A 27,275-nucleotide genomic window follows, 5' to 3' on the forward strand; every position below is an offset into this window, starting at 1 on the left:
GTGCATCAGTGTTTCCGTGGCAACCAGGTGTTGTATTTATTTTACTATCTCTTTCTCTAAATGTGTACATGGATATATATTTTTTTATATATATAATTTATTGATGGTTATGGCATATTTTTCTAAATGTGTGTTGTTGTTTTTTACTCTTGCTAGTGTAATGATACAAATTATAACAAAATTAAAACCCCTCTAAATGTGGTACCAATTTTACAGTCTTTTACTTAGTGTGCGAAGGTACCAGTGTCCACCCTCTTGACCAGACAGACAGAAAGACTGAGTTGAAACAACCTTGAAGGGATTTTTTTTTAAATTTCAATGTTGTTTTTTTAGTTGACAAATTTAAATGAAAAAGAAATGTGCAGCATTTTGTCTGGGAAATAATAAAAGGGACACTTTTTCATTTATAATTTCTTAAATTAATCACTTGTTAAAAAATCGTGAGAAAATCGTATCGTGAAACCAGTATCGTGAATCGTATCGCATCGTGAGTTGAGTGAATCGTTACATACCTAATTATTATTGTTTGCACAATAATGAGCCTGTGGCTTATGTGAAAACTCATACTCTAATGTTTTTAGAGATGCACATTGAGGTCCTAGTTAAACACACTGCAAAACAAGGCCAATAGTTCAGATTTTTTTCTTAATGTTTGGGCTTAGTGGTCTCTTCAATGTCACTATTGATAGTGCAAGATTGAGATCTCTGTAACTCTAGAGCTCCTGGATCAATTTTTGTTGCCATTGAACCTGTTCGCTTTGTTTTAACAACTCAAGTCCCTAAGCATTAAGCCACTGCCACCACATATATATGCATAATTAGTAAGGGTCAGACACTGCCTGAAGTGGAGATGGCTTAATTAGAGCTGGAGTAATTGTCACTTAGCTAACCTGAGTTTCAGATACCTGAACGTGTGCCATGTTGCTGTTCCTCGGGCAGATTGACCTGAATGAAGTAATGGTAATGCAATAGCCCTGCCATCCTCGTTAAGTTCCTGGACTTTAGAAGCCTGGATGAGCTAATAGAGCTGTTGGAAAATGTAATGGGACGAGTCACGGGTCAGCGTTAGAACAGATCTGCCCTACATTCCTCTTTCACGCTGAAGCATGAGACATCGTCAGGCTTAAATAAAATCGTACTTCTTGACTTTATTTGGTCTCAAACCACATGAAAGATGATGGTTCATGTCACTGGATTGGATCTCACAAAACACGAGCCAGGAGACACACAATTTACGTGTCAATTACTGTTAGTGTCTGGTTATGGTATAAGGGAAAGGCATAACCGCATGCACGCCACCATTCAAAAGTGATATGCCCCTACTTGTGGGTATCTAAGGTGGGATCTCAGGAAGCTTATGTAGATAAGAGGCACAGCAGTCACATTTAATGTGGGTTGAAGCCCATGTTTACTGTGCTCCTTAGTGATTTTTTTTTTCTTTTCTACCGTTAATGTTTCACGGTATTGGAACAGAGAATGACTCATCCTTAAACATTAGCTATATATTCATCATTAATTAGCAGTGCTTTAGCTTATAGATGTCTGTAAATTCATCCCCTTTTTTTAAAGTATGTCATTTTTCCTGTCCATAGTAGTGATATATTCGTTAACTTCATTGTGCTTGTTTTTCACAACCTTTGGCCTCATGCGGAAATATGAATACTTATCTTTTTTAAGACCATTGAGAACATGGTGGATGAATGGAGATAGGCTACTATTGAAAACTTTTACCAAGACCAAAGAGTTACCTGTGCCTCTCAAAGTGCTTTCATCGTAGAAGGCTCAGGAGAATTATGAGAAGTTGTGTAATCTTTTATCATTTCCACTAATTCCACTAGGCCTATTTCATTTTGTGCATATAAGTATTAGAGCCCGACCGATATGGATTTTTGGGGGCCGATGCCGATACCGATATTAGGGAGTAAAAAAAGCCCGATACCGATATATCGGCCGATATTATTTATGTGTATATTATAATACAGTAGCAATATTATTTATGTGTATTATAGTACAGTATACCAGTCAAAAGTTTGGACACTTTCCTATTGGTGTGTACAAACTTTTGATGGGTACTTTACACAGTAGCTATAAACAGAATAAATATATTTTATAAACACGTTTTGCAATGATCACTCAAATGTGGTAATCAAACACTTGTGTGACACAGATATGTAATGGTAGCAGGGGGAATGATAGAATGAGAATTATACAGCTGAGCTGTAACCAAACTAGTTTGCATTGCATGTTATATTATATTATATTATATTCTAAATACTGTTGCATAATCTTCACTAACGACGACTTTGTCTTTTAATTTAGTCATAACTTGTATCAATAAATATATAAAAAGTGTCACTGACAAAACCTTATTATCTTCTATTTTTACTCTTAATTCCTCTAATCTCTACCAGTGGAGGAAGAACTCAGATCTTTTTACTAAAGTAAAATGAATAATATCATAATGAAAACGTTTTTAATTACATATGTACAGTACTTTTATACTATTTTAAATAATTAGTAAGCAAAATGTACTAAACGTGAAACTAGGCTACTCTTAATGCAAAATGGCCCTATATAAAGTGTTAAAATTATATACATTTTTGGAATATTGCTTGATGTTGTAACGTAGCGTTATCAGGCAGAATGAGCTTTAACACGGTGTCTACACCGGACGCGGCCGTTACTGCTCGCGTCGCAACAGCTGTTTACCCTAGACAAAGCAGAATCAGTTTACTGTCGGAGATCGCTCGCGCCACGCATTTTAATCAATTTTTCATCAACCAATTGCCTTAATAAATAAGAAGGCGGCCTAAATATAGCAGACAATATAATCAGGACTTCTCAGCTGCGCGCTTGCAATAGTCACAAGCTCACACAATACGTGACAGAGGCTTGTAGCAGAGAAATCAATTCTGTGAATTACACTGCGCAAATCACAAGTAGGCTACTACCCACCGGATGAAGAAGGGTTGGCTCTCAGTCTCCACAGGCTACATAAAATATTCATTTTATTTTATTTTATTTTATTTTTCGTGTTTGCATTTATGAGGAAAAAACAATGTTACAGACGCGGCAGTTCAGCACTACGGACGTGAGCGCTCTGAAAGCGGCACTAATGCTTTGAAACTTTCACATAGACATCAAACAGAAAGCACAAAACCTTTCGTTTCAAAGTGAATTTCGTTTTGTATTAATTGTATCTTAATTTTAATCAATGTAGGGCTGCAACTAACGATTATTTTGATAATCGATTAATCGGACGATTATTTTTTAGATTAATCGATTAATCGGATAGAAATTAAATTAGATTTTTTGTTTATTATAACTAAATAAAACCGTAAATCAGGGTATTTATGTGTAAAAGTGTACTTTAAAAAGTGCAAAAGCCACACATTGAGTTTTACTAATATCAATATTTGCATTGTTTTTAATGATAATTGCTGATGGCAAGTTGACAAACATGATTATTGTTAAAAAAATGATATCCAACATATTATGTTTTAACACAATTTTTGTTAAAACAAATTTACACAGACATGTTGTTCAGATGTGAATATCTGAACTAAAAACAAACTAAAAACATCTAAAATATATAATTCATTTAATTTTTATTTAAAATTAATTATATATAAGGAATATAAGGATAAAGAATATAATATATATTATATATATATAATATATAAAAGAATATAATATAAGGATAAATTGATTAAATAAATATAGAAAGACTGAAAACAATTGTGTGAATGTAGAGCCGCAGTAGATCGCGTTTGAAAAACAATTAAAACTTAGTAGACAAATGCTATAAAAAGAGAACGGAATGGAGGTAACGTTACCCAGCAAGCTAACAGGCTTGAGTAAAGGACAGGAGAAATTATGCATTAGTGCACAAGCATTCGCTGAAAACCACTGAGTACAGTGACTAAAAAACAATATTTTACTGCTGCTGTTATTAACTGCCTTTGTATTTAATGCTTCACTTTGTAAACACTGTTTTAATTTAACCTATTTCTGCGGTAGCGCTATTTTAATCCATCACTTACGTTGCGAGCGAACTGATTGCACAACCTGATGCTCGAGACAAAATACAGACATCCCGGAAGTCCCGGGAGTCTCCCGCATATTGATTGCGGCTCCCTGATGCCCGCGAATTAGTTCAAACTCCCGAAATCTAGAGCGCGCAAGCAAGAGCGAGCATGCGAGACTGCTCCAAACCGTGTAGCGCGCGCGCTCGGTAGAGCGCCTGAGGGAGAGAGACCTTGCGTGTGTGCGTACCAGTAAACGCTCCCCGTGACGTAAGCAGACCAACTAATCGATAATGACATTCGTTGACAACGATTTTCATAATCGATTATAATCGATTTTATCGATTAGTTGTTGCAGCCCTAAATCAATGTTTCATCAGCCTTTTGCCTGGATTTAATTTATAAGAAGTAAATTTAGCAGACGATAGATAATCTCGACACGGAGGCGCCTGCGGGTGAACTGGAGCTCGTCTCATGAACCGAAACTCAGCGTATAGACCTGAGAATTGAAATATATCTATATTGAAATGTCTACTTTTAAACAGAACAATTCAAAACGAAAGACAGACAGACTCATGTAATCGTATGAAATGTGCATTTCTCTCTGGCGCGCGCTCACTGAAGATCGCGAGTCAGCATCGTCAACTTCATCTTTGGCTGACACTGACTGAAAACACTAGTTTATTAATAAACAATTAAAATGTCTCCTTGCTATATTAGTTGTATTCATAATCACTATTTTTGCCAGTTCTTGTGTCAGCTTTTAGGTGCTTTATTGGCAGCGCCACCCTTACATGAATCACCGTACCCGCATTTTTTAAAATATTCATTTATCGGCCATTATAAATGCTGATACCGATAGTTAGGAAAATGCCTAAAATCGGCCGATAATATCGGCCCGCCGATATATCGGTCGGGCTCTAATAAGTATTTTGTCATTATTTATAAAACAATATGTATCAATGGTTAAACCAATGCACTATTCTTGCAATGTTGTGTAGCTTCAACAAAAAGTGTTAAAGGCCTATTGAATAGCAAATGTTTGAGGATGTTCTTTGAAAAGTGTACAAAGCAATGTATTAATTGTCTATTGGTTTTCAGGGTAATTCTTTGCATGACAGCTCATTCACTCTGTAGTTTTAATTTGGGTGTCTCATTAGTCCTTACTTTAATTAAATGAGGCCATATTTAGTTTTAGAATTTGATTATCATTATTTTATTAATCTAAAAATCAACTTCCAAAAAAAACCTTTTTTGCATTTGTTTTTATTTATTATGCTAAGATTTATTTATTAAACAACAACAACAAAAAACAGTCCTGAGATTGGTTAGAATAGTGAATTTGCAGCATCACATACAACAAATTACTTTTTTCTCTTTTCTTTTTTGACGTCCATTTAAAACATCAGAGAGAACCTCATGTTCTTCCTCTCAGCATTTCACTTCTGCATTGTTCAAATTAAGACATGTACACACCCCTGCGGTCATCACAGCCACACGTTTTGCAGAATGTTTTTGCAGACTTGCACCTGTAGCACTTGATTGTTCCCTGTGCAGCCGCTGCAGTCAGGATTCACTGGCCTTTAATTCAGAGCCAAACATGGCACAGAACGTTCTGTCATCAGTCTGGTGTGGATGTGCTCTAGCTCCACTTAGTGGACAAAACAACTGAGAAAGGCATGTTCAGGTGTAGCTTTTGTGATGTTGCCTTAAATAATGAGTTAATGAGCTGAGTGTTTCTACATGCTATTATTGCCCGTTTTAGATGGGAATGCCAAGTCATCTTAGAATGTTCCTTCTGTAAACATTCCAGATCTCACATTTGTCACAGTATTCAGTAGGGTGTAGTCACCAGCCAGCACATATTTGTATATCTCATTATATAACATATATAACTTCTGGTTAATCCAGCACACTGGACATGAAATGTATAATCGATTACATTTCATTGTGGGATACCATGATCTATGTGCTGTTGTGCATCAAGTGTTGGCAAATTTAGTAGGACACCTGGGTACACTGAAAGTTTGCATACTCTGAACAATGTAGAAAAGTAGTGTGTTATTCCAAACCTTGTCCAAATGCTCACACTGGTGGGCTGGACATATTAGGGATTGGGAATAATCTGTTTCGATTCCAATAAGATAAAAAATAATAATAATAATTAGATATAAAAAAAAAAATCTGTGAATTTTTGCAAAACATTCTATTGCAATTGAATACCATGAACCAAAATCAGAAGCCTGAATGACACTAACACAAGGAACTTTTGCATAGTATGGTGTTAACAAAATACCACAGCCAAAACAACTCAACTAACTAACATAAATTTCAAAAACACATAAACAAATTAGCCAAAGCAAACAACTGAACATTTTTTTTCTTTTGTTCTTTGAATAACATTGACACAGAAGGCAGCAGGTTTGTTTGGCTGCTTTCACTTTAAACCAGCACTAAGTAAGATTTTTTTACCTTAAAATAATGTTTCCAAAATAATTTCAGTGGTTCATAAACTCGTGACATGGTGAAATGCAATTATGCCACAGCTTTGCGGTCCTTTATCTGATATATCCAAACTATTTAAGATTGCCAGATCGGGTCGCGTTTAGGGTTGTAACGGTATACCGGTATGGCGGTTTATCGCGATATTGACTTGTACGATTATCATATCGTGAACATTTGCTTATCCACGGTTTTGGAAAAAAAATTAAAGCAGATCTCAAATGCGCATATGCAACTTATTTCCACTTGACTACTCCACCTATACATGTGCACTGGAGAAAATGTCTGAGACTGAGGCTGCGAATTCTTCGGAAAAAAAAGTTAAAATCTGCAGTGTGGGAATACTTTGGGTATCCGAAAAACGAACGTGGGTTTTTCCTTGAAGATTGATATACAGTTGTGTCCAGAAATATGGACGAAGAGTGGCTGCAAAATGAGGAAATATGTCAAATATGTTCTCCCATATTCGCGAACACCTTCCCTCCCTGCAGATAAAGTTCCATTTATAACTTAAGTCCATATTATTTACGTGTTGCTGAGGGAATTTACAATATAACGCAGATGTCACGTAAAATGCGCGATTTGATAGATGGATGAATAAATCTAAAATATAGCTGTGCAATAAATAAAATCGCTATATGAGTGTGTCTATTAAACAGCGCAAAAAACTGTAAATCTATATTCTGCTTGTTCAGCGTGTCTGTGTGAATGAGCAGCACCGTTTCACTTAGTATATACTCAAGTATGTGGGACGCTCATGGTGTTTAAAGCGTCTGCCGTCTCACTCACTATATAAGGACGTGAACACCTGAACATATCCAGAGCTGCTCTGAGAGAACTAAATGAGCATTTCATAATTTTGTTGAAAATAATCATTGTCAAATACACTCTGACTGAAACTCATAGGAGTTTAGTACAACCTGTCAAAATAAAAATTATCTTAAATAATAATTAATAAATTAAGAATTTTATTAATTCAATTGATCAAACATGTTTGTTCAAATGGGAGATCTGCAGCTTTATTTTTTCTTTCTTATTTTTTCAAAAGGTAGATTAAAAAAGTTTGTTTTAATAAACCATATGTTCAACCAAAAAACCCTATCAGTTTTCATTAATTTAAGGTTCATTGCAGCTGATAATAATAATCATTGTTTAATACCGTAAACCGTGAAACCGTGATATTTTCGGAGACTATTATCATACCGTGAAAATCTCATACCGTTACAACCCTAGTCGCGTTTCTGTAGTTCTAATGAGACATAAGAAAACTACTAATTTGACTTGCTTTACGGCAAGCGTTACAATTGCTCGTTTGTGATGTCGCAATACATCATACTTTCATAAAATCATGCATCATACTCTACCTTGTCTGTGGCCATTGTTGATTCCAAAGCCGGTGCTGGATAAACCGAGAGCATGTGCGTGCGACAGTGGGCTGCGGTAGGCTAAATTATTTACGACAGCGGTAATGGACTATTCCGCTTCCTACCTGTAGGGCGACCGCAGAGGAAAAGTTACTTGGTGCTGCTTTAAGACCATCTGCACAGATCCAATATACTGTTACAGGTGCGTTTTCTTTCTCAACTATTTACATTCACTTAAAACAAAACCGAATGTTTACAAGAATATTTTGACAATTTTGTGTATTTGTCAGTTCAAGCGCAAGGCGCGAAAGAGAACTCTACACCGTATTCACTTTTTATGTGAGAGTTGGCTTTTTGTGCCAGTGCTTTGGATGTTTGCACAGTACAGAATTGCGTGCGGGTGCCGAATAGAGTTCTCTTTTGCATCAACTTGCGCTTGAAAAGTTTAAAATCACATTAAAATGCACATTCGTGGACAATTGATAAGCAGAATTGAAATGCGTACACGTGTCTTATCAAATCCACAGTTCTGGGAAATTTGAACCCGGTTTTCAATACCCAAGCCTAGACCCTATTGACTTCCATTTGTATGGACAAAAAAACACAAAAAAATTCTCAAAATATAATCTTTTATACTCAAAATAACTGTTTAGCTGAACATGATTCAATCATGGACAGTGGTTCCACGTGATTGAAACAAGTAAAACCCAATGGAATCAACCATATACAACTGCCTAGAATCAGTTGGTTATTTAACTTCAGAAATGCAGTTGAGCAACTTCCTCTTCTAAAACAGTAGATGGCGCTAAGCTAGGGGATGAATATAGCGCTAGTCTCCTTGGAGAAGCACTGATTTGAAACATTTGCTTACCTTTGCCTACAGTTGAGGAAAATGAGCGGTGAACAGACGTGAGTTTCTGTCTTACTGTATCTATCATTTTTGAGGTTTTCTTTTGCAAAATATTTATTACATATCTAGACAGAAATCTATATTAGCACTTCACTCTCTCTAGGATAGGGGAATCTGAAAGCTCTGCCATCATATGTTGTTTTTTAAAAGAAATTCTACATGACGCGTGCGAAATGACTAAATTAGTGGTTGTCTACGCTGAATGAGTCGATTTCCTTCATTCTCCATAAATGTTTCTGTCCAAAATAATATTTTCAAGTCAATTTAACATGAAGCAATCATATTTGAACCAGAAACCTGATACAATGATGTTAAATCAAAATTAATTGCTTAAAGTGAACAGCATTATAAAAATTAATTTCGTACGCAACACAGAAAAAATAAATCCAAGTTTGCAACAACACAAGGCTGAGTTAATAATGACAGAATTTTCATTTTTGGGTCGACCATCCATTTTAATAAAAATGTAAGTGTAGCCATTGAGAAACCCATATAGATCTACTTCTATTTTTATTAAGTCTGCTGGTTACTTCTCTGTGTTAAGTTAGCTTGTGTATTAATGATTGACACTTTCAGAGGTGCTAAATATATACTAAAGGTAGAGCTGCATGATTAATCGTTAATAGATCGCTATCTCGATTCAAACACCCTTAGGATTTCATTCTTAAATGACAATGATTTGTCTGCATCTATTAAACCTTTGACAAAATCACACCAGAACATTCATATCTGCGTCAGCGCTGTGCTGTTATAGAGAGAGCAGTTATCAATTAAACCGTACAACAGTATTTTAAAGTAACACCAGGTAACTTTTCAACCTTCATAATATATTTCCAAGTCTCTTGTGATGGTACATCGACTTACAATAGGTTGAATGACACGTCTGCCATAGCCTGGCCTTAAACTTCGGGTTTCGGGTAGTAACCGGCGAACAAAGAGAACTACAAAACTCGACTGCTTTACGGCATATACGTCACTTCCACCTCCACCCCCACTTCCTTAAAATCGCAGGGCTGTCAAGTGTCACGCATTGAGTGTGACAGTAACTCATTTCGGTCTTTTGTCTCGCTCTCCCGCCACACATTGTATTTCTCACGCTGAAAAACTATTTGTAATATATTTAATATGCCGCAGCGCCCAAAACTCTGGCCGCGCCGCTCTCACTGTGGAACAGGCATGAATTCAAACGCGTCTCCTCTGGTGTTGTTCGTCTGGTGTTGTTAGCCAATCAGAAAATAGCACTATTGTATCTGGGTAACATTTAACGCCAACAACCAATGACACCCCGTGGTCTGGGGTGTTTTTTTGTCTGCCTGACTATGTTACGGACTATGTTACATCTTCATGAATCAGGTAATGATTATTTGTCTTGCCTCAAGCTATAATGCAAATCGATTTGTAAAATTTGCAGATTTATTTATGGTAGCTTGATATTATAATATTGACGATATATGGTTATTATCTACCACTCAAACATTGCATTGAAGTATCATATAGATTCAGTAAAACGGTAACCAATAGACTAGGCTACTATAATGACACTGGCTTGTAAACGTGATCATCGCGATCATTTGTCGTTAGAAAAAAAATAAAACCCATGAAATTATATTCATATGACATGCTGAAATATATGCCACTGTACCTGGGATGAAGACATTTCACACGCGACACAAGCAGAACACCTGCATGTGACCTCCTCCAACAGTGTTCAGGGCTATCATGGTTGTCAACAAATGCACGATGACAGAGTTTACGACAGTAGTAGAGGACAATACTGTTTCCCAACTGTAGGGGGACCCCGAGAGCAAAAGTTACCTGGTTTTACTTTAAACCACGCAGTGTCATTGTTTCTGTGTTACAACAATTCAGATTTTCACAGAAATACTGGGATAAAAGTTTATAGTTCTCATACCGATCAAAATCTGTTTGAAAGTAACTTGGCACCTCAAATAACAATTGTAAAAACAGCAATTCCAATAGGGTCCTCACACCATCGGGGCTCGGGCCTTAATGTTTGTATCGATTACATTGTTATCCCACCAAGTGGCGACAAGTGACTGTTAAAAAATGTATTTGTCGTTGAATCATTCATTCATCAAGAGATTTTGTTTAGAAATGTGGATTCATCAGTAATGAAACAAGTATTTATGGGTGACTCGTTGAAACAGACATTTTTTTATAAATAATTAATTCAGATTAATTAAACATTTTAAACACACTGCAGCTTTTTATTAGGCAAGCCTAGATGTTATTTTGTTTAGTTGTCTATTCAGAATCGTGGAAGAATCATGATCTCTGTTAAAAAAACAAAACTAAATTTAGCCAGAATCGTGTAGATCTAACTGAAGGTATGTTGTTAAAAGGTATAAATTGCAGTGGAGTGAAAACGTGAAGGTAGTTTTAGTTCTCATGGATAAATGGTTCGGTTTGTCTAGCAGGATTTATTTGACGCTTAAATAGTGCATATAATCACTACCACAATGACATGTGGCTACACATACAGAATTTCACATCATGAATTTATATCTTGAGTGCTTAGGAGTCGTCATGTGTGAATCTGCCTGTGTTTTTTAGTTTTTACCTACATATTATCAAGTAGCTTACTCTCAGATCATCTAACTCAATGTCAAACATTCCAGGCTTTCAAGTAGTGTTGTCAAAAAAATCAACAAGAGGCAGTAGAATTCTGCCATTGAAATCAGTTTAGTGCAAATGATATTGCATGATGTTGTGGTGTGTAGAGCTGCAGTAGAGGGTTTATTTGTATTTATATGAGACAGCGGTGCCTGTGCTTTTCCCCTTCTGTGCGTGAATACAGAATTATTGTTTGGAGGGAATTGAGGTCAAGCATTATGTGCATGGTGGGATTTGTGTTGTGTATATCGTGATTATGTTGCCCTCGGGGAGAGAAGCCCTTTATAGTCTGAGCACACATTTATTTCTGAGCACTAACCAACTCGTCATTTGTATGAAGAGCTGTACGTATCATTCAGGGGCCATCGATTGGAGCCTTTCAATTGGCACTTAAACGAAAACTTGCAATGTTTATGAATAACCCATCTGCAAATTGATGGTCTGCCAAAATGATTAATAGGCTAGGGATTGATTGCCTGTTGCATAAAACAATTAATCTGGCATTACTCTCAACAGGTTTCTCACCAGAACAGACACTCAATATTTATCAACACGGCACAGCGGGGAGCTCAGCCTGAGTGGCTCTCTTGAGAACCTACCCACTAGATGTTTTGCTCCATCTTCTAATGCCCCATCTGCATCTAATATACACCATCCCCCAACAGATCACTCTGTCTCTTGCTGACAAGCCTTTTGGGAGAGAATTGAGCTGAATTGCTCGCTTGTTTACTCTGTACTTCTACCGTTTCTCTTCTCGGGAGACTGGTGTGTTTTTGCGAGCGTGTGATGCAGAATCTAAGGACTCAGGCTTGAATGGGCTTTCACAACCATGTGGAGATTTAGATGTAACAGTTTGAAGATGTGAGGCTGTGGTGGCAGACTTTCCCGTCAGATTCCATGTAACCTTTTTCTGATCTCCACTGCACAAGTCCTGCATGCCACAGGCTTTCGTAGGAGGAAAGATAGTCTTATCTTGAGAGCTATTCACTGAGCCTGTTCGGTTCCCTCTAATCTTCTTTTGGCATCAGCAACTTGCGTTACCCTCATTCAGAGGGCACTGGCTACACCTCTCGCACTTGTATAACATCCCATTGCCAATATTTACACAGGCTCAGTGTTGTGTATCACAGCGCTCTGTGATACAGCAAGGCGGTGTATGTGGTGACGTGCACAATTCAGGGGACATCCTGCTGGGCATCCTTTATCCTTCATCAGCAGTCCGAGATTTATTGCATGTACGCGTGTTGATTGAATTGGCTGCTGCCTTTTTGAAGGATTTTACACAATGTTATCTTAACAGTAGTCAAATGCAACACACATCCTAAATTTAAAAGAGGCATTTCAGTTTAATTTCCTCTTTGTGGTATCATGTCTCGTGGATTCTGCATCTGGGTTAGTATCTGACATCCAGAGATATTGGATACCTGACCACACTGCACTTTTAAGTGCCAGAATGTACTAGGGTTGTTGCAGTAACATTTCAGAAAAAAATATCCCTTTTAATTATATTATGCTCACATAGGTAGTAGCATTTTATTTGATCAAAATAAAAATATTATAAATTTAATAATAACTTAATTCTTAATTATTAATATTTAATTTTACATTTAATTTGAACAACGAAATTTACAGCGTCACCACTATTAGGTTGCACTGCACTGCAATGCCAAAATCAACAGCCGCCTGTGAGTCAGACAGCACTCTATCAATTTGAGTCTGTGGAACACTGCAGAAAGGCTAGTTTTGTTCTCACTAGAATCTTTATTTTAGTATTGGTACTTGGTACTGAAGTACATCTGACATCCCTAGAATGTACTTTACAATGTGCCTTTTCGTTTGGTATTGAGTGATTTGAGATTGATTTAACTCGTCTTTGTATCTGGCCTCTGCCAGGAGCTGCTTTATATCTGGCACTGTGTATCTGTCCTCCATAATCACATGCTTAATAACTAGCCGACTCCCTGGGTTTCTAACCACCTGTCTAGTTTGACATTCAATATTCAAACAAAGCTTATCAAAACACCAGCCAAATGTTTTATCTTCCAATCTGTACTAATGTTCTAATAGTTGTACTGTTTCAAATCTTGGATCTTGGTATGTGTACATAAAATATTATGCACTGCATTGCTTAAAGCTGTTCACATTAGGGCTGTCACGGTAACCACAATATTAGAATACAGTGATACTGACAATTTGACAAGCGCAGAAGCAACCACCACAACTGTGATGTTCATGTCTGTGTTTGTTTGTTTTTTCATAAGGCTATGCCCTTGTTTTACACTTCATGCATGTGTATTGAATGATACATAAGCTAATAATGAGAAAAAGAGGGGAGAATGTCTTTTTTCTGCCAACTGGCTTTTTCTTAAGATAAAAGTGTACAATTGTGATTTTCACAGACGCTCCATAGATTTGCATTAAACAAGCCTAAAGAGACAGTGAGTGAGAGAGAAAGAGATTGATTGCGCATGTGGGATTTACCACAAGTAATGTCAAGTAATATATTTGTGAAAAAACAAACAAACATTTGCCATGTCCGAAGAGGAACGCAAAATCTTTGTCGTAGTATCCTGTCAACATTTCCCATGAATGGCATCAGCGTGGAATTGAATGTCAGTGCATTGAATCAATGCCATTTGGTCTCGAAGTGACGCATTGCTGTTCGGTTGAGCCTTGTAAATTAGAGCTTAAAGTTTTTAAAAAATTCATCAGCTTGTTTCATTAATGAATGAATCAGTATTTTTAAACTTATTAGTTGAATGAACAGTTTAATGACTCACTCAAGACAGTCTCTTACTTCCACCTAGTTTGACGTAAAAATGTAACTTGCACTGCTGACATCTCTGCACATTCAATTCAGGCTGTCAGTTTTAAAGCTCTAGTCCGATTCGATGGTCGGAACTAACAGTTCTACATGCAACAATAGTACCACAAGTAGGGTTGTAACGGTATGAGATTTTCACGGTATGATAATAGTCTCAGAAAATATCACGGTTTCACGGTTTACGGTATTAAACAATGATTATTATTATCAGCTGCAATGAACCTTAAATTAATGAAAACTGATAGGTTTTTTGGTTGAACATATGGTTTATTAAAACAAACCTTTTTAATCTACCTTTTGAAAAAATAAGAAAGAAAAAATAAAGCTGCAGATCTCCCATTTGAACAAACATGTTTGATCAATTGAATTAATAAAATTCTTAATTTATTAATTATTATTTAAGATAATTTTTATTTTGACAGGTTGTACTAAACTCCTATGAGTTTCAGTCAGAGTGTATTTGACAATGATTATTTTCAACAAAATTATGAAATGCTCATTTAGTTCTCTCAGAGCAGCTCTGGATATGTTCATGTGTTCACGTCCTTATATAGTGAGTGAGACGGCAGACGCTTTAAACACCATGAGCGTCACATATACTTGAGTATATACTAGGTGAAACGGTGCTGCTCATTCACACAGACACGCTGAACAAGCAGAATATAGATTTACATTTTTTTGCGCTGTTTAATAGACACACTCATATAGCGATTTTATTTATTGCACAGCTATATTTTAGATTTATTCATCCATCTATCAAATCGCGCATTTTACGTGACATCTGCGTTATATTGTAAATTCCCTCAGCAACACGTAAATAATATGGACTTAAGTTATAAATGGAACTTTATCTGCAGGGAGGGAAGGTGTTCGCGAATATGGGAGAACATATTTGACATATTTCCTCATTTTGCAGCCACTCTTCGTCCATATTTCTGGACACAACTGGATATCAATCTTCAAGGAAAAACCCACGTTCGTTTTTCGGATACCCAAAGTATTCCCACACTGCAGCTTTTAACTTTTTTTTTCGAAGAATTCGCAGCCTCAGTCTCAGACATTTTCTCCAGTGCACATGTATAGGTGGAGTAGTCAAGTGGAAATAAGTTGCATATGCGCATTTGAGATCTGCTTTAATTTTTTTTCCAAAACCGTGGATAAGCAAATGTTCACGATATGATAATCGTACAAGTCAATATCGCGATAAACCGCCATACCGGTATACCGTTACAACCCTAACCACAAGCTTATTGTCAGGTTTATTTTCTGTTATGTGAACCCTTATTTTGTCATTCTTTTCTGTTTCCTTTAGTTCCTGTTTTCCTGCTCTGTTTAGTTTTGGTGTTACTGATTTTGTCCTCTTTTGTTTCTGTAGTTACGTATTAGTTTCACATATGCCTAGTTTACTTTCCTTTGTTCTACCCCTGTTTATATAGCCACGTGTTTCAGTTGTTCTTGGTCAGATCTTGTATTGTGTGGTTTGAATGAACATACAGGAGTATAATGCAGAGTGTTTGGATTATTAATAAAACCTGTTTTGTTTTTGAATCTCCTTAGTTTTCGTGCCACCTGATCACATTGTAAAACTTTTTGCTTTTTTTTTAATGGCGATATCACGTATCGCAATATTAAGCCACTCAAAATCTCTGCAAGTGGAAATTCCTTCACTGCGACAGCCGTAGCTCACTTGGTGTGTAGGGGGTTTAGCTTGAGTACATCTTTAGTGTTTTATCTTGTCAAACATGTAGACTTTGTAAACCATACTTTTTTTGTTTTTTATCTGAGGAATAAAAAAAGAAAGGACAGTTGCATCATTGTTGGCAGTTTTATTTAAATTAAAAGTCAATTTAGTCAATTAAAATCAATTAAAAACATGCTCTTTTACTCTTCTATTTTTTCACTCTAGCCACGTGCTGACCCCATACCCATATGCAGCTTCTGTTTGGGTACAAAGGAGTCCAATCGAGACAAGAGACCAGAGGAGTTGCTGTCCTGTGCTGACTGTGGGAGCAGCGGTAAGACCAGTATTTGAACTCTCTGACTGAGTCATGCCTATAGATGAGCAGTGTATTATCTGAAATTCTGTTAAATGCAACTTGCTTTTGGCCATTTGGCAAAGAATTTTATTGACTGAAGTGTGACTTAGGGTCCGTCTCAATCGGCTCCCCAGTTTAGTAGTCAGCGAACTGATCAAGGAGGTGGTCATCTTAAGGGCTGTCTCAATGGCAAACATTTTCCAGTGTGCTGAAACATTTGCTCCCTGAAAAGTCCCACAATGCACAGTGAAAACCAGGGAGCATCGATGCTCACTGTTTCCTTAACTGAAGTTCTGAAGAGCAAAACATAAATCACGTGAGCCAACTCACTTCACGTAATGACACGCAATTTATTTTTAATGCAAATCATTAGCCTATTTAATTTTGTTTCAGCATAAACATACATTGATTCAGCCAATATACATAGCTAAGATTTATAATTTATCTACAGCTGAATTGTTGCATATATATGTAACAAAGTATTTATCATAATGTACTTTAAAAAAAGAATGTCAAAAAGATCAGATCTACAGTTGTTCAAAATACCAGTAGGGATGTTGTACAATGAGGATGTTGTCATGTCGCTGGAAATAGAATCTGTGTGTCGATCTACTGGTTCACGACCTAATAAGCTAGGGAGCTGATTGAGACGCTCCCTCAGACTTTGTAACTTACCAGTTAGCTGTAACCAAACCAGATATTTTCTTTGAATATTTGCTCACATTTGTGGGAGTGGTGGGACAAGTAGTTCATGAGTTATGAAATTGTATTTCAACCATCGGGATTGTCAGTTGATAACTTATAATCATGTGATTGAATCAATTCCAGAAGGGAGAGAGTCAGAGATAGTTATGCACCAAAATGAAAGTTCTGGGCCAAAACAGAAACTGTAAATTCTGGACCACAGATCAGAACAAAAACCATTGTAACTTGTTTGAGATTCTACTTTTTCTTTGTGGAAAACCCATCGATGCATTAGAGTGCATAATTTTTTAGGTGCATCGGCACATGCGCAAAACACGTGCAGCAGACACACGAAGAATAATGAAGCGAGCGCACATTTATTTAGAAACATAATTAAACAAGGGTCCAAAAACCCTCCAAACAAGATATTTTACTGAACATAAGAACTACTTGCATGTATAAACGGCACAATAAAAATACATAGAACAAACAAGTAACAAGATCCTAGTTGATGAGTGATGATCTTCCAGCACTGTTTCAGCTGTGTGCTCCTATTCTATTCATGGTAAATCAAGACTGTCAATCTGAGCAATCAAACCAATCCAAGCGCGTTCCAGCTGTGAAATTGAAACGTCTATCTATTATGTACAATGATTTTGCAAATCAAAATTTCATGTGAATAGTCATTTTTTCACGCTATGAAAATAAGCACTTCTAATATGTCAGCAAATTTAAAAGCACTTGTTAAGTGATGGTCATATTCCTTATATTCACTGTAAATCCAAGCTTCTAAGCTTTAAAACGACACATCATTTGTGTTGGTTGACCATGTGGTTAAGTAACGTGATAACTTGGTAACGCCGCCCTTGGCTAAGTTAATGAATAATCGTTCAATTTATCATTACTTTAAACAATGTCTGTACCCTACAGTATATTACATGAGATGGTGGTTAGTCTGTTTGCATGGGGCAGGTGTATAGTCTAACAAGAAATGCTCTTTATTAAAGATCCAAAAGAAAACCGCAAACATTGTTCATGCACAATTAGGAAAGGCAAATCTGTACTGAATTTGCAATTGTGTTTGAGTTTTGTCCACAGTAAGCTTTCGTAGTCTTGTGAGATTGATGCACAGCATTGTTTGTTGTCCGCCTGCATTGCTCTGCATGCATCTCATCTCGCATCAAAGCAGTGCACGTCTCAACTATACTGGCAAGATATCATCTTCATCAGCTAGTGTTTACATTAAATGTGTTTAAACCTGGATAAATTTACATGCACACTTTTTCTACATGTCTAAATTTCTGTTGTCCAATCTGCTTAATTTACAGTTTGTATTTTCGGCCTAGATTTAGCAGTTTAAAAAATGTTGATCTATTTGTTTGATTATTTAATGGTTCACTCTTAAAATTTTAAAAAAATAAATAAATAAAAATAGGCTACTTCACTAGTAGAACCCTCTAATGTTAAATCCTGCTAGGAGGGTAAAATAATGGCGAGGGCTTCCTCAGGTCTCCATGATAACATCTCATGGAAATGTAAGTGTTTTTAGTGAGGGTGATCTTGTTTGTGATTATTGGCATTGGGCTGTATGTTTGTGAAATGTGAGTTGCTTGGAGGATAGTACATTTTTTCATCTAAAAATTGTCTATTCTGTAGAAGTATTGGCAGAAGGTTTTTACACAATCACAGATGGATTCAAGCTGAAAGGTGTAGTTTATAAACTGTTTTTTCCCCCACTTCATGTTTTCTTGCTTGTTTCTTTCACTCTAATTTATTTATTTTTTCCCTCCTCCAGACAGAATTGCCATGTTCCTGTTAAATTACCTGCTCTTATGTCGTAATTTGTTTTGAACAGTGATTTTGAAATGCCACAAGGAATTGTTCTCCCAGTGACATTTTTATGGCTGAGTTTGACTTAACAACGCAGAGGTGGTTTTCATTAAGTGTTCATGAAAGTATAGAAAATGTGCTCCCACTGTAAACCGCAGCTGGTTCACAGCCCTCAGGGACAGGAGTGCATGCTTTTACATGACTATAACGGATCGACTGCCATTACGGTGTACCCGCGTACCATTTCTGCCTCGTTAAGAACAAATTATCTTTAATTAGCTGCTCAGAAGTGTTTGATAATACAGTGCTTTTAGACATCGATTTTGGAAAGTCTTCACGCATGGCTCTTCGCATTGTTGATGCCATGTGTAAATATTTAACTGATCCACGGTCGGGGGAATCTTTCATTTGTTTCTTTTTGATGTTCTCTCTCTGCTTGATTAAGTCTCTGTTAACATTTATCCTGTAATGTTTCAGCAAGGGTTTTTGTGTTTCCTGCCAAAGTTAATGGATTAGGTAATGTCGCTCTTTTAATTGAGCATATTTGGAGACTCTCTCTAAAGCCTGTTTGTTTTATTCCACATTTCTCCTCAAAGGCCATCCATCATGCCTGAAGTTCTCCACTGATTTGACTGCTAATGTCAAGGCCCTGCGCTGGCAATGCATCGAATGCAAAACATGCAGTTCCTGTCAGATTCAGGGAAAGAATGCTGTAAGTTCTTTTCAAATGCACTGATGGCCTTGGCCCAGTTCCTGCTGACATCTTTTTGTGTCAGAGCGCTGCTTGTGTTCTGACACTTGCTGCAGGATGTTGTTTGTGTAGTATATATTGTTGTTTTTTTGCGTCTTATTTTTGCGTGTCTGACAAGTTTCTCTGTGTGTGTGCATGTGGATTCAGGATGAGATGCTCTTCTGTGACTCCTGTGACAGGGGTTTCCATATGGAGTGTTGTGACCCACCGCTCTCCAGAATGCCAAAAGGTACATTAGGCCTTTGTTTGCCTCTGTGGATTTTTCCATTCTCAAGTTGAAGCCATTTAAATGTGCCATGACACAAAGGCTTCCGGTTACATAATAGTAAGATGATATGTACCTTACGTCCTGCACTATTTTCTATTTTCTCTCTCTCTCTCTCTCTCTCTCTCTCTCTCTCTCTCTCTCTCTCTCTCTCTCTCTCTCTCTCTCTCTCTCTCTCTCTCTCTCTCTCTCTCTCTCTCTCTCTCTCTCTCTCTCTCTCTCTCTCTCTCTCTCTCTCTCTCTCTCTCTCTCTCTCTCTCTCTCTCACTTAATGATTTTGCCTCTGGCTTGCAAATGACTGTGCTTGTCCTTTTCAGTTAATGGCAGTTTGTCTGAAATGGGCATGTAAGTGCCAAGATAAAAAGGGAACAGCATCATAAAGTGTTTCAATAGAGCAGAACAGATTCATTTCACTTAATTTTACAAGAGCCTTCAGTGCTGAATGTCTGTAACTGCTGGAGGGAGGTGACTTCTGCCATTAAAAATCTCATCAAATTTCATTTGGGTTTTGTTATGGGTGAAAGAAAAAGCTTTAACTAAAACATGTATGTCAGGGTGTCATTTTAACATGTTAATTTAGTTTGATTAATTATAACAAAAAATACACAATCAAAGTGAGAGACGCTAACAGAATGGCGCCTGCTACAAGAACGCTTCCTGTGTGAATGGCCCTCTGTGTGATATTCTACCACACACAGATTGACAAACTTTTTTTTGTGGCTGCAAAAAATATTCAGGTGGATTATAGTTCAGTGATGCACATTTTCCAGTGATATGGAAATAAATCAAACAATAAATTGACTTAAGAAATTTTTTATAATATCTTTTGATGGTCTTTTATTTCTTTTTTTTTCAGAAAATGTTAGTTAATTAAATTGAAATTTGATACATTAAATCATTGACTGGCCTCAAATAAATTTTATGAAAACTGTAAGAATGAGAATTAGTTGTCGAGAGGCTATACATTGTTTATCTCTTGTTTTCTCGGTATAACATTTGTCAATATTTTCATTTATTCTTTTTATCTTGTCAAGATCACAGGAATACAGAAAATTAATAATGCTTGTCCTCTGTATCTTTATGTACAATTTCTATTTGGTTGCCACTGTGAACTTGCTTTCTGTAGTTGTGATGCTTATCTCACAAATCAGTGCTGCATATTTCCACACAAGATATCTGAGAGCTTTAGTTCTATACCAAAAATCAAAGGACATCTACAAACGATCTAATCATTCAAACTGTTTATTTGATATCTACCTCTCTAAAGAGGATGTTGAAGACTGAGGTCCTGTCAATAAAAAGCTCCCCACAAAGCTTAAAATACATTTATTCAGTGTTTCCTTGTTGGTCTGTTACCTGTAGAAAGCTTGTTTTTCTTTGTTTCTATTCCTTTTCTTCTAAAGATTGTGGAAATAAAGGGAAAAGCACAGTGGGTCATCTCTGTTCAGTACTACAAAGACATATCTGAAAAGTGTCACGGCTGCAGACATAATGAACCATCCTTGAAATGCTTCTCTCTTTTGTTTCTCCCTCTCTCACTTTTTTCCCTGGACCTCCCCCAGGAATGTGGATCTGCCAAGTATGCAGGCCAAAGGAACAGGAGGGAAAACGGTTGCTACACAAGACAGCGGCCCAGATCAAAAGGCGATATGCAAAGCCAGGAAGGCCAAGAAAAAATCTAACGCATCCAACAATGTACGATAACTCATTTCATCTGTCTTGTTCCTTGTGCTTCAGGCTTAAGGTTACAGGTCTCACATCAGTATGTTGCCTAAACTGTAAATGCTCTTTTTGATGGCCTACTCTGATTTTTGTCCTTCATAACCTTGCCTTGAGAGTATATGTAGGTTTTCATACCCTCTCATCCACAAGGTTTAAAATTAGCATGGATGCTACAATGTACTTTTAGCCTGGGGCATTCTTTGCAAGTCTAATTTTAACATATGGCCGTGTTGTGAAGCTCACTCAGAACGCTGTCAGTCAGACTGGGTGAGTCTGGGTCAGTAAGCTTTTAAATGTGCAAGACTTGAGGAATTATATCTCTCCTAAAGGCTTGATGAGCACTGATAGACACGGTGGAACGTGTTGTTGAAGCTGTGAAATCAGGCTCTCAAACCAAGGCTCAGGCTTAGTCACAGTCAAGATAGATGTGCACACAGATTCTCATTCATTTGTGGCTTGTTTATTAAATGCCACTATCGTCTGTTTTCCCAGGTCTGACAGTGGTGGTCCAGGATCCGTTGAGCTGTCTGAAAAAGCACGGCATGGTAGGGGTTCCATAAGCACTTTCTGTACCCCACCCTCATCAAGCACCTTTATACCCACCACAGACGGCAGGAGACTCACTGACCCCCTCACATCCACACCCACCCTCACTACGTTGCCCCCATTCAACAAGAAAACCAAAGGTCTCATTGACGGGCTTTCCAAATTTTTCACACCATCACCCTTGGGTCGCCGGTTGCGCGGTGAAGCGTCGGGCTCCTCAAATCAGCACAGGCAGAGGAAACGGGGCTATCGGAAACACCATGCCAGCGTGACGACGCCAGGTGTGAGGTTAAATGCCCCATCTAGTGTTCTCCTTACCCCGTCCCCTTCGCAAGGACACAGCCCCATCTCCCTGAACCCCACCCAGTCATCCTCGCCCTCCTCCGCCCACTCCCCCCACAGCTCCTCCTCCCAGTCTAGCGGCCCGTCCCTCAGTAGCCTCCCAGGCAACAACCAGCTAAAGGGACTATTCGATGGACTGTCTCACATCTTTACCACTCAGGGACAGTCCCGGCAAAAGGGACTCCCCAGCTACGCACCGCCCAAGCGAGCGCGCCGCTCCCAGGACGTTTCCACCTCACCCAAAACGTCCCTGCAGCTTCAAGGAAAAAAACCTGTCAAGGGTTTCGGTAGTAAATTAGCATCCCTATCCGGTTCGGCCTCGGGATGGGTGCCCAAGCGGGGCCGACCATTTAAGTCGGCACTCCATTTCAAACGAACTCCTTTCTTGAGAAAGCACAAGCTACTAGGCAGGTTTAGGTTTAAGGCCTCCCCGCAGAGGGAGAACAACACACCAGGGAAGGGCAGATTGGCAGACGGAAGAGTTAAACCAGACCCAAACCATGGTAAGCACAGGGGCCTGAACCTCCGAACGGCTGACTAGCTTTTTCATCTTTAAACCGTTTTACTCATCTTCCTCATTTTTAGAAGCTCAGTAACGTGGATTTTTGTTTTTCAACTAATACTGCATCTCTGCATTTTTGTTTTTAACCTTTTTCAATAATTTATTAATTCTGAAGCCACTAAAGCCTTAGATTTCTGCTCTGTGCTCACGTCCTCATGCTGCTCACACCTGCCTCTCAAACCATAGTTATTAATGCTTTTTCCCTTTGGTAACAAGCACTTTAATGTAAAGTGTTTGCATTTCAAATGACCCTTGCTCCTGGTTTGGTTCCCTCTCAACCTCTGCACAAATGGAATATTTGTTTAGAGGTCACTGTTGCCTAGAAACAAACTGTGATGTGTGGGTTAGAGGTTTGAGGTTAGTGTGTTGGCCAGCAATGTTGATATGAGCCTTTCCTATCAGCTGTCCTTTCCATGACTGTAGTGATTTGCATGCTAGCAGTTGTGATTTTGAATGTTGTGTTAAGTCTAAGGTTAGTGCTTGTTTATATAAGCTTTGGATTTTATAGCCTCAGCATCTTTTCAGTTTTTTTTTTGGTACTACATTCTGCACACAAATTTTAAAGGTCTATTTTCTGACCTCTCACAGCCTTTAATGCCGAGAGATGCTCAAGAAGAGAGCCACAGGAAGGAAGGATGATTTTACTCAATGACCATGTGGCTGAAGAGGATCTGAAAGTGTTCAGACATATCAAGGAGACCACAGCAAAGGTGAGGAGAGTCTATATTTACAAGCCAGCATCACCATTGCTAATCCTCTTACTTTAGGTGACCAATAATACAAATCGTTTAAATATTTTAAAGACGTTTTTTTTTTCTAACTTGTGATTTTTTTTTTTTTTTTTTTTTTAACAGAAAACTGTTGGTGATCAAGGACAATCCCCTCCTTTGATTGAATTTGGGAAGTATGAAATACAAACTTGGTATTCCTCACCATACCCTCCAGAATACTCAAGGTAAGTCTGAAATTTATTCCAAAACATTTTTTACAGCAATTTATAAAATGTCTGCTAGATATAGCCTTAAGCAAATGTAAACTAGTATGTGATTTAGAGTTAGACTCCCTACTCTTGCAACTCATGCCACATTCTTCATGTTATAATGAATTGCTGCTCACCTTCTCAGATTGCTGAAGCTTTATCTCTGCGAGTTCTGCTTAAAGTACATGAAAAGCCAGGACATTCTGCAGAGGCATTCAAAGAAATGTGGGTGGTTTCACCCTCCAGCTAATGAGATCTACAGGAAGGATAACCTCTCTGTGTTTGAGGTCAGTGCTGGCTTTTAAATCTTCATGCACAACTTAATTCGCATCCTAATTTCATCTCATCTGCATTTGCAATTAAAACAAGAGGGGTTATGTCCAGAGATTAAAGGCTATACAGTGCCAAGCTTGTTGAAAGGCACATCTCAGCATCATGGATGAGAACTGGTCTTACATGATTTAATCATGTCAGATTAAGTTCTTAAAGGACTTCATGTCTTGTTTTTTCTAGTGAACAGGAAATGCATCATAATCCTAGCAGACCTTTAAAAGTGTTAAAATTGCAGAATCTTTATGATTTCTGATCTTTACATGTTTACATTGAGTTACAGGAACTGCCCTTGTATGAGCTATCTGAATCTCTAATGGTTTCCTATTGCTTTTCCTCTTTGCTTTAGGTTGATGGAAATATCAGCAAAATTTTTTGCCAAAACCTTTGTTTGCTTGCAAAGCTTTTTCTGGACCACAAGACGCTCTATTACGACGTTGAGCCGTTTCTCTTCTACGTTCTGACACAGAATGATGAGAAGGGTTGTCATCTTGTTGGATACTTTTCAAAGGTATTACCCTTTCATAGATATTATTAAGAATATCTAATCCTATGACAGAGGAGTCAGAGTAACAGCGGGTTGTTTGGTGGGTTGTTAAAGATGGGTTTATTTTATGGTGCTCGTTTTTGGATCTGAACATTTCTGCAATATGTTTGAAGGGTTTTGTGTGCTTATGTTTGGTTCAGTTGAGGAGAACGGCAGGTGCAGTGAATTGCATGCGTTGGCAGCGCACTGACACACTCTATCTTTCTCTCTTTCTCTCCCACAGGAAAAGCTTTGCCAGCAGAAGTACAATGTCTCCTGCATAATGATCATGCCTCAGTACCAAAGGCAAGGATTTGGAAGGTTTCTCATTGATTTCAGTAAGTTATTCATTAACTGGTTTGGAAGTCTTATGAGATGTGAGCATAAGATTGTTTCTATCATGAACAGATGCTTCTGTACTATGAATAAAAGGAAAAAGAAGAACTGTTTCAGACTAGTCAGTCAAAATGAAATGGGAAGAATGGTTTGTGTTTGTTTCATTGTCATTTTAGTTATCAAGAGGGTTTGCATGTCTTAATTTACAGTGAATATAGTGCGTTATATCATTTGTTGGCTTGTGAATGTTTTAATTTAGTTTGTTCTTTGTGTAGAATCAGAAGAGCATTTGCATATTTTGTTTTAATGCAAAAGACTACAAAAGAGAATCTGGAATTGTTCGGTCTCTTCTGACTTTGTTTATGCATCTGTTGAAAACACAAAATCAGTTCACACTGTAAGCAATTTAAAAAAATTACCAAATATTTTCGTGTGTGTGTGTGTGTGTGTGTGTGTGTGTGTGTGTGTGTGTGTGAAGCATCAGAACACAGTGTAGTAATTTTTGCAGATGAATACATCTTAAGAGGCACTTTAAAATTGAAATTCTTTAAATTAAAGTATTAGGAAAAATATTTGTTTATTATATCATTGTATATTTGTTTGTTTTTTGATGCTTTGTAAAGCACATTGGTTAGCTGTGGCAATTGGTGCTATATAATTAGACTTTTTCTATACAAGTAGATAAATATATATTTTTTTAATTATCTTTTACTATTCATTTTTATTTTATAAAAAGTGTTTTTTTAAAATTTTTTAATATAAATTAGAACCATGGTTTGCTCTACAAATACAGGTTATCAGCTGTCTGGGCTGGTTTGAAATTTTCAAACCAGTTTGAAAATTCTTTTCTGCTCTGTTTTTTTAACCATTAGTAAAATATTATACTGTAATATTGGTATTTATAATGTAACACAAGAACTTTGGTTAGAGCTTAAAGGACAATTTTGGTATTTTACACTTAAAGCGCTGTTTTAAGATCGTTTCTGATGAAATAGAATGGTTAAGATTGAAATTTGGACAAATGCTGCTGTCCCGAGAATTTTCGGTTTCTGTGTTAGCACCCCACCCCCCACCTCCACAATGGTTTCATAGGGGCACTGGAACAATCATTCATAAAACGCTTTAAACTTTAGTTTACAAAGACGTGAAACTCACCGAGTGGTCTGGGGTGTTCACTGATATGCTGCAAATATGCTGCAAGAATCACTGCAAAAGATGCTTTAAATCAATTTAAATTGTCATTATTTACTCCCCCTCATGTTGTTCTAAACCCTTAAGACTTACGTTCAACTTCGGAACACAAATGAAGATATTTTTGATGAGATCTGAGAGCTTTCTGTCCCTCCAAGACAGCTTACGCAAACTGACACATTGAGGCTTCAAAAGGTTCATAAAGAGATCGTAAAACTAATCCAAATGATTTGAGAGGTTTAGTCCGAAATTTGAAAAAAAAAATTGAAATTTGAAAAAGTGACACGATCACTTTATATGATGAATAGATTGAATTTAGGCTTTTATTCAAATAAAAATTCATCAAATCACACATCAGCTGTGGTAAACGGAAGCTCAAGCATTGTTCTCTTGACGTGTGAGAACCAATGAGGTTCATTTTGTGTTACGCAGCATGTTTGAGCTTCCGCAAGACAAGAGGTTTTTTCTCGTGCGTTGATCGTCTGTTTAAGTTCGCTGATCAATGTTTATATGTGAATAAAAGCCTAAATTCAACCTGTTCATCATACAAAGCAGGGGTGGGCATCTTGGGTTCCTGGAGGACCAATGTTCTGCAGAGTTTAGTTCCAACCCAACCCACCTGAACAAGCTAGTCAATGTCTTCAGGATAACTAGAAAGCTACAGGCAGATGGGGTTTTATCAGCTAAACTCTGCAGGACGGTAGCCCTCCAGGAGCGAAGTTGCCCATGCCTGATATAAAGCAATCGAGTGTCCTCAGAAAATTATGGAATTAGTTTAACGATTTTGACTTTAACTTTTTCGTCAAAGTGTCAGTTGTGTAGCTGTCTATGGAGGGATAGAAAGCTCTCAGATTTCATCAAAAAGATCTTCATTTGTATTCTGAAGATGAACGAAAGTCTTATGGGTTTGGAATGA

General features: G+C 37.5%; 1 protein-coding gene across 6 annotated transcripts in view; it reads left to right on the forward strand.

Moving 5' to 3' along the window:
- Nucleotides 1-27,275, forward strand: part of kat6b (K(lysine) acetyltransferase 6B) — a 46,363-nt gene that overhangs the window by 11,822 nt on the left and 7,266 nt on the right. For 4 of the 6 annotated variants that reach the window (XM_077237038.1, XM_077237039.1, XM_077237037.1 and 1 more), the window contains 10 exons: nucleotides 16,166-16,274; nucleotides 19,406-19,521; nucleotides 19,708-19,789; nucleotides 21,388-21,520; nucleotides 22,040-22,938; nucleotides 23,586-23,707; nucleotides 23,852-23,952; nucleotides 24,122-24,263; nucleotides 24,656-24,817; nucleotides 25,077-25,170. In XM_077237038.1, the coding sequence (XP_077093153.1) occupies nucleotides 16,166-16,274; nucleotides 19,406-19,521; nucleotides 19,708-19,789; nucleotides 21,388-21,520; nucleotides 22,040-22,938; nucleotides 23,586-23,707; nucleotides 23,852-23,952; nucleotides 24,122-24,263; nucleotides 24,656-24,817; nucleotides 25,077-25,170 (1,960 nt within the window). The remainder of the gene's footprint in view (nucleotides 1-16,165; nucleotides 16,275-19,405; nucleotides 19,522-19,707; nucleotides 19,790-21,387; nucleotides 21,521-22,039; nucleotides 22,939-23,585; nucleotides 23,708-23,851; nucleotides 23,953-24,121; nucleotides 24,264-24,655; nucleotides 24,818-25,076; nucleotides 25,171-27,275) is intronic. The other 2 variants (XM_077237041.1, XM_077237042.1) reach the window with 1 other exon arrangement.

The sequence above is a fragment of the Siphateles boraxobius genome, unplaced genomic scaffold, assembly GCF_051911475.1.
Source record: "Siphateles boraxobius isolate OS27281-9 unplaced genomic scaffold, OSU_SipBor_1 20, whole genome shotgun sequence".
Classification (NCBI taxonomy): Eukaryota; Metazoa; Chordata; class Actinopteri; order Cypriniformes; family Leuciscidae; genus Siphateles; species Siphateles boraxobius.